The 15,846-nt window shown below is 40.2% G+C and overlaps 2 protein-coding genes across 8 annotated transcripts in view; one reads left to right on the top strand and one right to left on the bottom strand.

Moving 5' to 3' along the window:
• ZNF570 (zinc finger protein 570) overlaps window positions 1-15,636 on the bottom strand; it is a 38,510-nt gene extending 22,874 nt beyond the window's left edge. The window contains exons 1-5 of one of the 7 annotated variants that reach the window (XM_042920094.1): window positions 15,458-15,636; window positions 14,321-14,774; window positions 13,731-13,781; window positions 6,246-6,329; window positions 62-188 (exon numbers count right to left, since the gene is read on the bottom strand). In XM_042920094.1, the coding sequence (XP_042776028.1) occupies window positions 62-188; window positions 6,246-6,329; window positions 13,731-13,781; window positions 14,321-14,374 (316 nt within the window). In that variant the 5' untranslated portion in view covers window positions 14,375-14,774; window positions 15,458-15,636. The other 6 variants (XM_042920096.1, XM_042920097.1, XM_042920098.1 and 3 more) reach the window with 6 other exon arrangements.
• An 86-nt stretch (window positions 15,637-15,722) lies between these two features.
• LOC122208715 (zinc finger protein 569) overlaps window positions 15,723-15,846 on the top strand; it is a 33,593-nt gene continuing 33,469 nt past the window's right edge. Inside the window, exon 1 of the mRNA XM_042920080.1 lies at window positions 15,723-15,812. The gene's annotated coding sequence lies outside the window, so the exon portion shown is untranslated. The remainder of the gene's footprint in view (window positions 15,813-15,846) is intronic.

The following is a 15,846-nucleotide window of genomic DNA, read 5'->3' as shown; positions in this document are numbered from 1 at the left end:
AATGGTGGTAGCAAAGAGGCCCTTATGAGTAGAAACTCAATTTTGGAAGAAATATTCTTACCTAGGGACACCAAGATCCTATAATTCTCCAACATCACATTACTGTACAGATGCCTTTGAGAAGAATTTAGACAATCCCACTCTTCTCTGGAGAAGTCTACAGCCACATCTCTGAAGGTCACCAACTCCTGAAATGAAATCAATAAATGAAGTGAAATAAGTTCATCTGTTAACATACTCACTTTATTTGTTCTGCCCCAAGCATACTGGGCTCTCCTTTATATTACATCCTCAACTATATGTCAAGCATGTTCCCCCTCAGGCCTTTTGTACTTCTCAGATCGTTCTGTATAAAAATAGCAAACTCTTACCCCTGTTCCCCATTTCCTAGCCCTCCTTTATTGTTCTCCATGGCACTTAATTATTTTGTTATTGTCTGCCCCAGCCTCCACTGACATGTGAAGTCCATAAGGGTAGAGTACATTTTTGCTTTGCTCACTGCTATATCCCTAGTTATAGAAGAGTATTTGGCACACATGAGGCATTCAAATATTTGCTGGATAAATTGAATTAATGAAAGAATGGTTTGAAAAGTTGAAGAAACTATGAAAGGATCAAAAATGAGACCAGAAAGTGCTTGCTATATCTCTGAAAATTGTGCTAGACCAAGCAGAGAAAATCACCAGTTCCATTAAAATTCAAATACTTTGGAGTGCCTGGGTGGCTCAGTCAGTTAGGTGTCTGACTTCGGCTCAGGTCATGATCTCACGGTTCATGAGTTTGAGCCCTGCATTGGGTTCTGTGCTGACAGCTCAGAGCCTGGAGCTTGCTTTGGATTCTGTGTCTCCCTCTCTCTCTGCCCCTCCCCTGCTCACACTCTGTCCCTCTCTCTCAAAAATACATAAACATTAAAAAAAAATTTTTTTTTATCGAAGGAAACAATCAGCAAAACTAAAAGGCAACCAATAGAATGGGAGAAGATATTTGCAAATGACATATCAGATAAAGGGTTAGTACCCAAAATCTATAAAGAACTTATCAAACTCAACACCCAAAAAACAAATAATCCAGTGAAGAAATGGGCAGAAGACATGAATAGGCACTTCTCCAAAGAAGACATCCAGATGGCCAACCAACACATGAAAAAATGCTCAACATCACTCATCATCAGGGAAATACATAACAAAACCACAATGGGATACCACCTCACACCTGTCAGAATGGCTAACATTAACAACTCAGGCAACAACAGATCTTGGCGAGGATGTGGAGAAAGAGGATCTCTTTTGCATTGCTGGTGGGAATGCAAGCTGGTGCAGCCACTCTGGAAAACAGTATGGAGGTTCCTCAAAAAATTAAAAATAGAACTACCCTACAATTGCTCTACTAGGTATTTATCCAAGGGATACAGGTATGCTGTTTCAAAGGGGCACATGCACCCCAATGTTTATAGTAGCACTAACGACAATAGCCAAAGTATGGAAAGAGCCGAAATGTTCATTGATGGATGAATGGATAAAGAAGATGTGGTATATATATACAATGGAGTATTACTCGGCAATCAAAAAGAATGAACTCTTGCCATCTGCAACTATGTGGATGGGACTAGAGGGTATTATGCTAAGTGAAATTAGACAGTCAGAGAAAGACAAATATCATATGACTTCACTCATATAAAGACTTTAAGATACAAAACAGATGAACATAATGGAAGGGAAGCAAAAATTATATAAAAACAGGGAGGGGGACAAAACATAAGAGACTCTTAAATATGGAGAACAAACAGAGGGTTATTGGAGGGGTTGTGGGAGGGGGGATGGATTAAATGGGTCAGGGGCATTAAGGAATCTACTCCTGAAATCATTGTTGCACTATATGCTAACTAATTTGGATGTAAATTAAAAAAATAAAATTAAAGAAAATTTTTAATTCAAATACTTTAATCCAGAGTACTTAAAATTTTGTGCAAAGAAATGGGTGTTCTGCTTATAATACTGGTTCTACCTACAGGGCCTGGGCAAAGTTCTTAAAAACTTGGGCTATGCTGTGATTAAGCTGGATTCTGGATTTCTAGATGTCTATAATGTGACCACCTGCTGATGAAAACTAACATATGTGTTTGTGTGCATGTATGCATACATTTATATATAGGTAACTATGTATTACAAAATTAAAAGAGGTGAATCTGTCAAGGCAAGAAAATATTTATTGGGCATTTGATAAAATTTTGTCATAGTTAAACTGTCTCTACAGAATAAAAATTATTGAAGTGTTTTACAACACTCAATAAGTTTTTTTCTTATTTAATTATATGAAGTAGATTGTGAGTTTCTTCATCTCTGCTCTACCAACAATAACATCCCTCATATGTTACATATATGCTTCCAAAAACATTTTCCTTACCTTATATAAATATATATAATAAATGTATAACTATTTGTAATATATGACATACATGTTTTCAATGATTCTGTTTTTTATTATTTTTTTTTATTTTAGAGAGAGAGGGAGAGAGGTGGGAGAGAGAGGGAGGGAGGGAGGGGGAGAGAGGGAGAGAGAGAGAGAGAGGGAGAGAAACTTAAGCAGGCTCCACAGTCAGCGTGGAGCCCAACACGGCTTGATCCCACAACCCTGGGATCATGACCTGAGCCGAAATTAATAGACGCTCAACCAACTGAGACACCCAGGAGGTACCCCTCAATGATTCTTTTGATGAAATTTAATGAAAATAATGACAATGTCAATATAATGAGCTTAAAGTATTACTTTCAAATATTTGACCTCTAACAAATGATCTCTTAAAATATTTGACCTCTATATATACAACGGAATATTATTTAGCCATAAAATGGAATGAAATCTTGCCATTTGCAGCAACATGATAGATCTAGAGAGTATAATACTAAGCAAAATAAGCCAGTCAGAGAAAGACAAATACCATATGATTTCACTCATATGTGAAATTTAAGAAACAAAGCAAATGAACAAAGGGAAAAAGACAAACCAGAAAACATTTTATTTTATTTTATTTTATTTTATTTTATTTTATTTTATTTTAATCCAAGTTAGTTAACATATAGTAATAATGATTTCAGGAGTAAAATTCAGTGATTTATCACCTACATATAACACTCAGTGCTCATCCCAACAAATGCCTTCCTTAATGCCCATCACCCATTTAGCCTGTCCCTCCACCCAACACCCCTCCAGCAACCCTCAGTTTGTTCTCTGTATTTAAGAGTCTCTTAAGGAAAAACAGATTCTTAAATATAGAAAACAAAAAGATGGTTACCAGGGGAAAGGTGTGGGAGGTAGGTGAAATAGATGAAGGGGATTAGGAGTGCACTTGTCTTGATGAGCACTGAGTAATGTGCGGAACTGTTGGATCACTATATTGTACACCTGAAACTAAGCACTGGAAGTTAACTACACTGCAATTTAAAAAAATAAATGAAAATAAATAAATTTAACCTCTAACCAAATACGTGTGGTTTCAAAATCCATTCATAATTATAATCAAGCCAGTATGAAGAAAGTCAACAGTTCCCTTCACCTTTTTGCCTTCATAGAAACATGGCTCCCACCTGAGAGGACCTACTACTTCCCCTGAAGCCCTGTCATGTGGTGACTGTTTTATCTCCCACACTCCTTGTACCACAGCACCCAGAGACCTCTTTGCTCCTTAAATTTGTTTCTAGACCATTACCCCTCCCACCTACCTAAAAGCCACCTAGTTTTAAACATTCATGAAATCAGACTCTATCATCCCTGTTTTAGTTACCTACCAATTCCTGGTAGATAGCAATAGTCTGTCATTCCTTTAACACCTCAGCACCTGACTCACTGTCACTCTCTCCAGCACTACTCCTATCATATATAATCTTTGGTCCTTTCAATATCTATATAAATAATCCTCCCAACATCCAGGGCTCTCAGCTGTGTCGCTTCTCTCCTCCAGTAGTCTTGTCTTCCACACTTGTATAGTCATTCACTTCTATTGCCATGCCCCAGACTTTGTCATTACCAATAAGTAGCAAACCCTCCATAATCTCAACTCTCACTATCCTGACTTCTTCCTCCTATATTCCAACTTTTGCCCTCTAGTACCCCAATTAGGAAAATTCTCTGACCCCACTAGAACCTACAAATCACGTTCTACTTACCACATTTTCAATGTTTCTCAACCCCACATTCCCTCACTTCCTACCACAACCATTTGTTATGGATATACCCTCAGTTTCCCTGCCCTTAGTCACCTGGTTAAACCACAGCCATCTCTCAGAATACTCTACTTCTGTACCCTGAACAGCTGAACTTTGCTGGAGAAAGTCACACCAATCATGCTATCTGGTCTCACTTTAAATTCATGACACTAACGTCAAGTGGACCAAAATGCTACCTATATGATACATTTCTCTAGTCCATTCATTTCCCCACTCTCCTAAATGACCATTACATATGTTTTCCTCTCTCCTCAAGTCTTCAATATCTCCTTCCTCATCCTTACTAGTGATCTTGCTGTTTCACTAGAAAAACCAAAAGCCATTCAAAGAGAATTTCCAGAAATTCCTACAACATCTACACATATATCTGCATCTGTCCTACATACTCTAACTTGCTCCTATTACTACTCTATATGAACAGCCACTCTCCTAATAAAGGCCAGCCCTTCCACTTGTCCACTAGACCTCAGCTCCTCTCACCTACTCAAGCAGTGTTCCATCACTCCCCTCTTTGCTTCTCTTCATCTTCAAATTTCCCTTTCTACTGAATCTTGAACATCAGCATACAGATATAAACCCATCTTTAAAAAACCTTGTTGTTGGGGCACCTGGGTGGCTCAATTGGTTGAGTAACCAACTCTTGGTTTTAGCTCAGGTCGTGATCCCATGGTCATGGAATAAAGCCCACACTGCGCTCCATGCTGAACATGAAGTCCGTTTGGGATTCTCTCTCTCCTCTCTCTTAACCCCTCCCCAACTCACTTGCACATGTACACTCTCTCTCTCTCAAATAAACATTAAAAATTACAGTTCAAATTAAAAACCTTGTTGACCAGTTTATCCTTCAGATACCACCCATCTCTCTTACTTCCTTACAGCTAAATTATTTGAAAGAGTTGTCTATATTTTCCATTATTTCTATTCCTGCAAGAATCACATAACAGAACATGTGTAACAGAATCACTTTGACTGCTTTGTTGAGAATAGACTAAAAGAAGGGTGGAAGCAGACAGAAAAGTTAGAAGACTATAGCAGTAATCTAGGTAGGAGATGACAGTTCAGACCAGAATGGAAGCAGCAGTAAAAGTCGTCAGCCTCTGGATACATTTTGAACATAGAACAAATAGAACTTCACGATTGGAAGACTTTTAAGTTGAGCATCTGAGATAAGGAAGTATGTGAGAGTTTCCTAATTGGTTTCCCTGTTTCTATCCTTGTTCCATTCGGTTAATTCTCAATAGTAGCCAGAGTGATTTTATTAAATGAGAGTTAGATATGTCACTTCTATGCCCGCAAACTTACAGTGGCTTGTTTCACCAAGTTTGAGACGTTTGAGTTTGACATATCTACTACATAACCAAGTGAAGATACTAAGTCTAGTTGATTGGATATAGAAGTCTGGATTTCAGGACAGAGGACTGGGCTGTATATAATTTGGTGGTTGTCAGCATATAGATGGCATTTAAAGCCATAAGACAGACTGAGATCTCCAAAGGAGTGAGTGTAGACAGAGAAAAGAAGAGGACCAAAGACTAAGACCTTTTACTTAATAGGTGCTTAATAAAAAAATGTTGAGTGAATGAATGTTTGGACAGAGACTAATGAAGAAGTTGGTCTGTATCTTGGGGAACAGCATTCCAGGCAGAGGAAACAGCAAGTGCCAAGGTCATGAGTTAAGAACGTACTCAGCAAAAAAAAAAAAAAAAAAAAAAAAAAAAAAAAAGAATGTACTCCGTTCACTACAAGGAAGCTAGCTAGTGTGGCTAGAACTGAGTATGTGAGTTGCAGAGTGACAAAATGAGGTCAGAAGGATAGTCAGGGACCAGATTATGTATGGTCTTGCCGGCCAAGGCAAGGACTTCAGCATGTATCCTGAATGAGGTGGGAATCAACTGCTGGAGAGTTTTAATAAGTGACATGAGATTAGTTACTCAGTAAAGTGTCAGCATAAGCAAAGTTAATGTCTGCTTTGACATCTGAAGAGCAGGAAAATCATTCAGGAAATAGAAAACACCAACTCACCTGGTACATGGCTTTAAGAAGTCCAACAGCCATTCTTTCCTCTTCTTGGCTCTTCTCTTGGGAAATGGCAGTGTCCTTGGATGACTGAGATGGGGAAAAGAACAAGAAAAGGTAGGGTTTCCCTATAGCATCCAGAATCACCAGCCTAGAATTTTTCGGCTTCTCTTTCCTCTGTTACACCCTTCCTTCCAATAGAAAGAAAGCATACTGGAGACCTAGAAATTTGTTTGCATACAAGTTAACCCATGCCTAAATCACTTCCTTATTATTTTAACAGTAGATTTTCTCGATTTTTACAAATAAAGACTCTGAGGAATGTAATCATTTACATAAAGGCACACAACTAATGACTAACTGTACCAAGATCAAATAAAGGTCTTCTTGACTCCACACTCTCTCTCCTCTCCAATAGACCAGTGGTTCTGAAACTTGGTGGCACACCGGCATCACCTGGCTGGCTTCATAGTCTCAATCAGTCCCCCCACATACTCATTCTTAAAAACTATAGCGCCAACCACCGTCTGCTGACACAGAACAGTCAGCGGCCACGACCGTCACGCTCTCCCAAAGCTTGAAGTCTCCAAACACTAGAGTATCGCAACCGACGTTCACTCTCACAACCCCAGTCACAAAGAGGCCGAGGGTACTGGAACAAATGGGGGACACAATACCCTCCACACCCCCCACCCCCCCACTTACAGTCTCACTCTGTAGCATCAACTATCGACTCACTCGCACCCACAGTCACAGATACGACGTGCACAGGCACATCGGATGACAGTCTCACACTGTATGACAACCAACCACGATCTCGCACCTAGAGTCACGCCGAGGGCCCGGAAACCGACGACCGGGTGACCCACAAGCCATTCCTCAGCCCATTCCCTACCTGCAGAAGTAACTGCGGGAAGATCCCGTCTCCGCCCTGAATGCTCAGGCAATCTCTACCCCGGCCCACCTCCTGCCCTAAGAGTCTGATGGAACCCACCCCCGCGGGCCCGGAAAGAAGCTACTGGGCCTCCGGAGGACACAAAGGGGCCGCCGGCCCAGTAATCGCAGGGGCCACTGGGAAATGTAGTCCGGACCAGAAAAAGCGGCGCTGCAGAGTCCGACTACACTGGCGCGTCTCCGCCGGGGGATTCGTAACACCGCCCCTCTGCCCTGGGTCCTCCCACGCTGACTTCTTCCTGGCCCCACAGTGGGAGCCCAGATCTCACTTCGGAGCCTGGGTCCGCCACGGGAACGGGGTAGAGTGTCAACTAGATGGCCTACGATTGAAGTGCGCAGACACAAGTGCTCCGTCCACCTCTCTTAGCAACCAGGCGCAGAACTTAGAGTCGCGGAACAGCCGCAGGGGGTGAGGTTCGGGAGCGCGCCCACGCAAACGGAGTGAGGGGCGAGCACCTACAGTTGTGCTGGGGTACCCGAAAAAGTGTGTGGGACAGGGAGGGCAGGGAGTAGACTGCGCAGGTCCCGACTTCCCTAGAGCGTTTCAGCTTCGGAAATGGTTACCTCGAAGATCGCAGGGAAAGGGTCGGGGTATAAAGTGTCACCCTCGCATACCGTTCTTGTATTTGTGATTTGGTGATGATTGGTGTGAATGTGTCCTCCCTTCCTAAAATGGCTCTTCTACCGGGTGTCTTCCAAGTTCCCTTATTCTGTCCATTCAGATACAAATGTCACATCTCCAAAAATGCCTTCCCTGATCACACCACTCTGACCACTTTAATCTGACTCTATACTCCCTTAGAATGGTGTTTAAATTTGAACAAGTTCTGTAACCTGGCTAATTTTGTGAGTGGTGCCACGACCCTCTGATTCTGTCATTGTGTGTCCGTGTAAAACCCTAGGTGTTGGGGCGGGCATGCTGTTTTTCTGTGACCATGTGTGAGATTGTGTTGTGTGTGAGAATGTGCTATAATAGAAAGGGACTGCCTGGTGTAAAGTGGAGTAGAAGTGTGATATAATAGTGTGTGTGGACAGATCCTGAGGATTATACTAGTGGATGTGGATGGTGTGTGGAATTTTTCCTTGTGGTATCAAATTAGAAAGCACCTAGTGGGTGCCAGATGCTCTTGGAGGTGCTGGGATAGACATAAACAAAATAAACTTTTAAAAATAGCAAATAGAGGGGCTCCTGGGTGGCTCAGTCAGTTGAGCATCTGACTTTGGCTCAGGTCATGATCTCATGGGTGTGGGTTCAAGCCCAGCATCAGGCTCTGTGCTGACAGCTTGCTCAGAGCCTGAAGCCTGCTTCAGATTCTGTGTCTCCTTCTCTCTCTGCCCCAACCCTGCTCATGCTCTGTCTCTGTCTCTAAAAAATAAATGTAAAAAAAAAAAATTAATACAAAAATAAATATAAAAATAGCAAATAGAAAGTGAGTAGAAGGGTAACCTCAAGAGGCTTAATACATGTGTAATTTTGTTTTAATGTTTACTTATTTTGATAGAGAGGGCAGGGAGGGGCAGAGAGGGAGGGAGAGAGAAAGAATCCCAAGCAGACTCCATGCTACCAGTGCAGAACCATGAAACCATGAGCCCCTAACTGTGAAACCAAGAACCGTGAAACCATGACCTGAGCTGAAACCAAGAGTTGGATGCTTAACTGAGCTACCCATGGGTCCCTACATGTATAATTGAGTAACAAATAGAAATCTGGATCCAGGGACGCCTGGGTGGTTCAGTTGGTTAAGCATCCGACTTTGGCTCAGGTCATGATCTCACGGTTTATGAGTTCAAGCCCCGCATCTGGCTCTCTGCTGCCAGCGTAGAGCCCGCCTCGGGTCCTCTGTCCCCCTCTCTTTCTGCCCTTCCCCCACTTGTACTCACTCGCTCTCAAAAATAAATAAACATTTAAAAACAAAAATCTGGGGGCACCTGGATGGCTCAGTCGGTTAAGCATCAGACTTTGGCTCAGGTCATGATGTTGCAGCTCAGGGGTTCGAGCCCCACCTCAGGCTCTGTGCTGACAGCTGCGAGTCTGGATCCTACTTCGGATTCTGTCTGTCTCTCTCTCTGTCCCTCTTCCGCTCACACTCTGTCTCTCTTTCAAAAATAAATGCACATTTTAAAAAATTTTTTTAAAAATAAATAAAAATCTGGATCTACACAAGGAATGAAGAGCATCAGAGATAATAACTACTGGGTAAATATGTAAGACTTTTTTTAATATTATTTAAATCTTGTCCAAAGATAAATTATTGTTTAAACAAAAATATAAACAATGTAGTTTAGGATGTGAATGTAAATCATATGACAACAATTGCACAAAGACCAAGAGAAGAGAAGTAAATGGAAATAAACTATTGGAAGTTTCCTCCGTTCTGTGTGAAGTAATATCACTTGAACAAACACCATAAGTGAAAGATGTATACTCTAAGTCCTATAGCAACTACTAAACTAAGAAAACAAAAAGTTATAGCTAATAATCCAACAAGGGAGATAGAATGGAATCATAAATTATCATAAATCACTCAATCCAAAAGAAGTCAGATAAAGAAAGGAACAAAAAACAGATGGGAAACAAATTGCAAGACGGAAGGTTTATATCAATAATCAGATTAAATATAATTTATCTGAAAATCCAATTAAGAGGCAACAGAGTGTCATAGGGGATAAAAAAGCATGACTCAACCATATATTGCCTATGAGAAACTGAATTTAACTCCACCAATAGGTTAAAGGTACAAGGATGGAAAAAGATACACCATGCTAATGCTGTGTAGAGAAAGCTGGAATGACCTTGGATTTGGCAATGGATTCTTAGATGCGACACCAAAAGCACAAGCAACCAAAGGAAAAAAGAGATATATCAGACTTCACCAAAATGAAAAACAGGGGTGCCTGGGTGGCTCAGTGAGTTAAACGTCCCACTCTTGATTTGGGCTCAGGTCATGATCTCACAGTTCGTGGGTTGGAGCCCCATGTCTGGCTCTGTGCTGACAGCTCAGAGCCTGTGTCTCCCCTCACTCTCTGCCCTTCTTCCACTTGCGCTCTGTCTCTGTCTCTCAAAAATGAATAAATATTAAAAAAAAATTTTTAAAGAAAACAGTTTGGCAATTCTTCAAAAGCTTAGCATAGTTTACCATATGACCCAGCAATTCCACTCCCAAAGGCAGTGATAGCAAGAACTTGAACAGATACTTGTATTCTAATGTTCATTATACCATTATTCAAAATAGCCACTAGGTGGAAACAACCCATGTCCATCAACAGATAAACTGACGAACAAAATGTAGTATATATATGCAATGGAATGTTATTCAGCCATAAAAAGGAATAAAGTTCTGATAATATGGTACTACATGGATGAATCTTGAAAAAATTATGCAAAGTGAACTGAACCTACACAAAGGACAAATATTGTATTCTGCTTATATGAAATATTTGGATTAGACAAATTCATAGAGAAAGAAAATAAGAGGTTACCAGGGGATGTGGGGAGGGAGGAATTGAGAGTTGATTGCCTAGTGTGTTTAGTGACTACAGAGTCTTCATTTAAGTTGATAACAATTTTGGGAGCGCCTGGGTGGCTTAGTCGGTTAAGTGGCTGACTTCGGCCCAGGTCATGATCTCATGGTCCGTGAGTTGGAGCCCCACGTCGGGCTCTGTGCTGATAGCTCGGAGCCTGCAGCCTGGAGCCTGGAGCCTGCTTCTGTTTCTGTGTCTCCCTCTCTCTGCCCCTCCCCCGTTTGCGCTATGTCTCTCGCTGCCTTTCAAAAATGAATGTTAAAAAAATAATAATAATAAGTTGATAACAATTTTGGAAATAGATAGTATTGGTGATTGTACAACACTGTGAACATACTTAATGCCACTGAATTGTACACATATAAAAAATTCTTAAAATGACAAATTTTGTGTTATACATTTTATGGTCATATAAAAATTTAATAATGTAACATACCACAAATGGAAGTGTATACTTTAAACGGGTGGATTGTATGACATGTGAGTTATATCTCAATAAAGCTATTAAAAAAAAAGAAAACTGGAGTAGGTGTATTGATATCTACAAAGAAGATTTCAGAACAAACAATAGGGATAAAGTTAATTTCATAATAATACAGTGGTCAGCTCATCAAGAGGAAATAACAATTGTAAATGTCTAATGCACCTAACAATAGTTTCAAAATACATGAAACAACAACTGATAAAACTAAGAAAAGAGAAAATCCACAGTGGTAAGTCAGAGATTCCAATACCACTCTCAGTAAATAAGCTAAAACACAGAAGATTTGGAAAACACTGTCATTGAGCTAATTGATATTTACAGAGCAAAACCAAAAATAGCAAAAAAAATACTCATTTTTTTCAAGTGTACCTGGAGCATTTACAAAGGTAGAACATATACTGGACCAGAAAACAAGCCTCTTTCCACAATGAAACTGAATTAGAAATCAGTAACTGAAAATATGTGGGTAATTCTCTAATATTTGGAAACATATACATTAAAATATTTTTAATGTTTATTTTTGAGAGCATACAAGCAGGGGAGGGGGGGCAGAGAGAGGGGGGAAAGAAGAACCAAAGCAGGCTCTGTACTGACTGACAGCAGACAGCCCCATGTGGGGCTCAAACTCAAGAGCCACAAGATCATGACCTGAGCCAAAGTCAGAATTCAGACGCTTAACCAACTGAGCCACCAAGGCACCCCAGAAACATATACATTTCAAAATAACCCATGGGTTGAAGAAGAAATCAAAAAGGAAATTAGAAAGTATTTTGAACCAAAAGAAAATGAAAACTATATAAAAATTATGGAAGGCCACTGAAGCAGTATTCAGGGAGAAATTTATAGAAACAAATACTATATTAGCAAAGAAGAAATCAAAGTCTCAAATCAATGACTTTTCCATTTTGACATACTAGAAAAAGAAGAGCAAATAAAACACAATGTAAGTAAAACAAAGGAAATGATGAAGATCAGAGCAGAAATTAGTGAAATAGAAAACTAACAAATAAAATAAATCAATGGAACCATAAAGTGGTTCTTTGAGATTAATAAATATGATAAAACTAGCCAGACTGATGAGGAAGGAAAGGGAAATAACATAAACTACCCATATCAGGAATGAGAGAAGTGACATCTCTACAGATTCTACAAATATTAAAAGGAAAACAAAGTATATCATACCAACCTTAATCCAGTAAACACAGAGCCTGCTTCAGGTCCCTGGTCCCCTTGTCTCTCTGCCCCTCCCCTGCTCTCTCTCTCTCTCTCTCAAGAAAATAAATAAATATTTAAAAAAAAAAAAAAAAAAACCCTCCCTGCCAGTCTCCTTTCCTTCCTCTTGCAAACCATTTGCAGACTTTCTTGGGAAGCCTGTCCTGCTTTTCCTAGGAAGCTTCATTATGTGAGTAATAAAACTTTTCATACCCTCTTGGTGTGTGTATGGCATCAAGAGTCTCAACACCCCACCCAAATTTTGTGGGTGGTACCTGCATACTGGAAAATAAATGGGTATCACAATTCACAACAGATAGGAAAAGGTACCAATGTCTTTTTTCACAGGTGACATAATCATTTAATGTAGAAAATCCAATGGAATCTCCAAAATTCTAGTAGAAACACTAAGCGACTTTAGCAAATTAATAGGTTCCAAGATCAAGGTACAAAAATCAATTGTGTTCTTATATGAAATACAAGGTACAATCAGAAATTGGCAAGGAACAATTGGAAAGTGAAATTTTTAAAAATTCCATTTAAAATAGTACCAAAAACTGTGAAATACTTAGGGGTAAATCTGACAAAAGATTTCATTACTTTTATGTCAAAAACTACAAAATATTGCTGAGAGACATGAATGAAGATCTAAATAAATGGAGATATATACTATGTTCATGGGTCATGCGATGACTTTCACCATTTGAAAGATGGCACTTCTCCCCCGATTGATCTGTATTTTCAACACAATCTCAATCAAAATCCCAGATAGTTTTTTTTTTTCATTTGTGCTTTTGGTATACATTGACAAATTCCTTCTAAAATCCTTCCTACGTGTTTACCTAAAAGAAATGAAAATTTATGTTCACACAAAAAACTGTACATGAATGTGTACAGCAGCTTTAGTTATAACAGCCAAAAGTTGGAAACAACTCATGTTCTTCAGTGAGTGACTGACTAAACAATGTGTGGTATATCCACATGGAATACCACTCGGTAATAAAAATGAATTACTTATACATGTAAAAACATTTATGAATCTCCAGGGAATTATGCTGCATGAAAAAGCCAATGCCTAAATTACACATTATATCATTCCATTTATATAATATTCTTGAAAGGTAAAATTACAGAGATGGGAGAACAGATTAGGGTTGTGGGGCCTTAAACAGGGGGCTGTGGGCAGGAAGGAAGTGGGTGTGGCTACAAAAGAACACATGAACTATCTTTGTGATGATGTAAATATTCTAAGCCTTCACTGTATCAATGTAAATACCCAGGTTGTGACACTATACATAATTTTGGAAGATGTTACTTACCATTGGAGGAAACTGGATAAAGGGCACACAGGATCTCTGAATTATGCAAATCTAGAATTATCTCAAAATAAAAAATTAATATTAAAAGCTAGGCCAAAAAAGAAAATATATTCTAAGGTGGTAGACCAAAATCCAATTACATTAAATGTAATTCACTAAATATGTCAAATTAAAGATTAAGATTGTCATTATTGATCTTAAAATAATGCTGTTTAATAACAGACATGCTTTAAAAATAAAACAGGTTAAAAACAAAAGGATAGAGATAAACCATGCACTAACCAAAAGAAGGATGGTTAAACTATAGTAATATCAAAATAGACCAAGAATTAAAAAAAAAAAGCCATTATAAATAAAGAGTAAACTCCAACAGGACTGATCCAACAGGAAATTATTACAATTCAAACAACTCAAAATGTATTCCATCCAATAAGAGAGCTTCAAAATATATAAGGCAAAGTTAACAGAAATAAAAGGAGATCTAGACAAATCTCCAAGTATAAAAAATCAGGAAGCTGGATGGACATAGAACACCCAATTCTGTTCTTTTATCATCTCTTAACAAAATGATAAGCAAAAATAATTCTTACAGAAGACAGGAAAAAATTTACTATTGGTAAAGACAAAATACAAACAAAACTCATTTGGAGGGCACGTTCGTTTTACGTAGTGTTTGGGAGTTTCTTGTCCCTTCCCAGACCAATTCACACTCTCTGAAACAGCGCCCAATATCATCTAGTGAAAGGAAGACATCCTAGAGGTACTATAGTCCTACGGGCTTTATATAGCTTCATGGTAAGCTTATGAGTCAGTAGCCTCTCTGATAATCTCCAACAACTACAAGTTCCTGATATTTAGCATGCTGTAGTCTGCAGCATTTCGTTCTCATTGCCAGCCTATCATAGCAGAAAAGCACTGGGCTAGTGTTTTCAGAGGCATTTTCTCCATTTTAGTCTCTTCTGCAAAATTACTGCAGAGTCTTCAACTTTCATTGTCAATGGTTTTTTATTTCTTCTCAAGTCAGAGCCTGACCCATATGAAATGCTGAAAAAAAAAGGAAAAATCTTTAGGGCAGTAGTGGAGTAACAGAGAATTAAAAAGCATGGGTGTTTCAGTTACATGGATTCACAAACGTTTAAAATTCCTCCCATTTAATATCTTGGTGACTGTGGTTTATAAACGGAACCTTGTAAGTTTCAATATTGTAGCAGGCTCGAGTCCGAAAAGCAGACACACACAAATAATTGACAAAAGCACACAGTATCTGAAAAAACTGCAGGGTCAGAATCAAACGGTCACAAGAACTTACAACGCGACCATTGTCATACAAATGGTCGCAAATTCGCACGACCCTCAGTCACTGGACCTGAGAGTCTCTGGACTCCATAGACGCCCTACCACCAGGTCCACGGCCTAAATCTGCCACACACGGTGACACAACACCACTCCCCTCTTCTGCCTGCCAGGAACTTGAGGGTCAAGCTGGTCCATCTCGTCCCGCCACGGGCCCCTGACTTTTCCCAGTCTTCACCCTGCTGAAGTCCGTGTGGGGCCCGGACAAGACGGAACTAAACCCACTCAGCGGAGCTTCCTTCACGTATCAGGCACCGTAACACCGGGAAACCGGCGACCCAGCCAACCGTAAGAAGGCAGGCACTTTGCGCAGAAAATAGACTTGGCCGTGAAGGCCTCTGGGAAATGTAGTCCTCGGCCGAAAAGTTGCTAACCTTTTCAGATTCTTTTCGACACCAAGTTGCACTTCCAGGCTCCTAGTGGAGTGCCGGGCTCAAGTGAAGCAGCTGCAGCAAAACTGTTGAGCCTCCAGGGCAGATCTTGGCGCCCTTAAACGCAGCGGTACGCTAATTACCGCTACTCGCCGACAAGAAAGCCGGCCCGCCCCCACCCCCGTGAGCCGCGGGGGCCTCTGGGAAGTGTTGTCCGGCGTCTAACGGACCGAGGCTCGTGCTGCCCTCAGTCACAGCCGACGCTGACCTTACAGGAGCCTCCGACTCAGCCCGCAGGGGTTGTGCCACTTGGGCGGCATTGAGTTGTGGGATTGGGCCTGTATCCGCGGGCTCCTTGGTGAGTCTTCGGGAGGCCTCGAGCTCTGAGCCCT

This window comes from Panthera leo, chromosome E2 (genome assembly GCF_018350215.1).
Source record: "Panthera leo isolate Ple1 chromosome E2, P.leo_Ple1_pat1.1, whole genome shotgun sequence".
NCBI lineage: Eukaryota > Metazoa > Chordata > Mammalia > Carnivora > Felidae > Panthera > Panthera leo.
The sequence above is the reverse complement of the archived record's forward strand: the minus strand, read 5'-3'. Positions and strand labels throughout refer to the sequence as shown.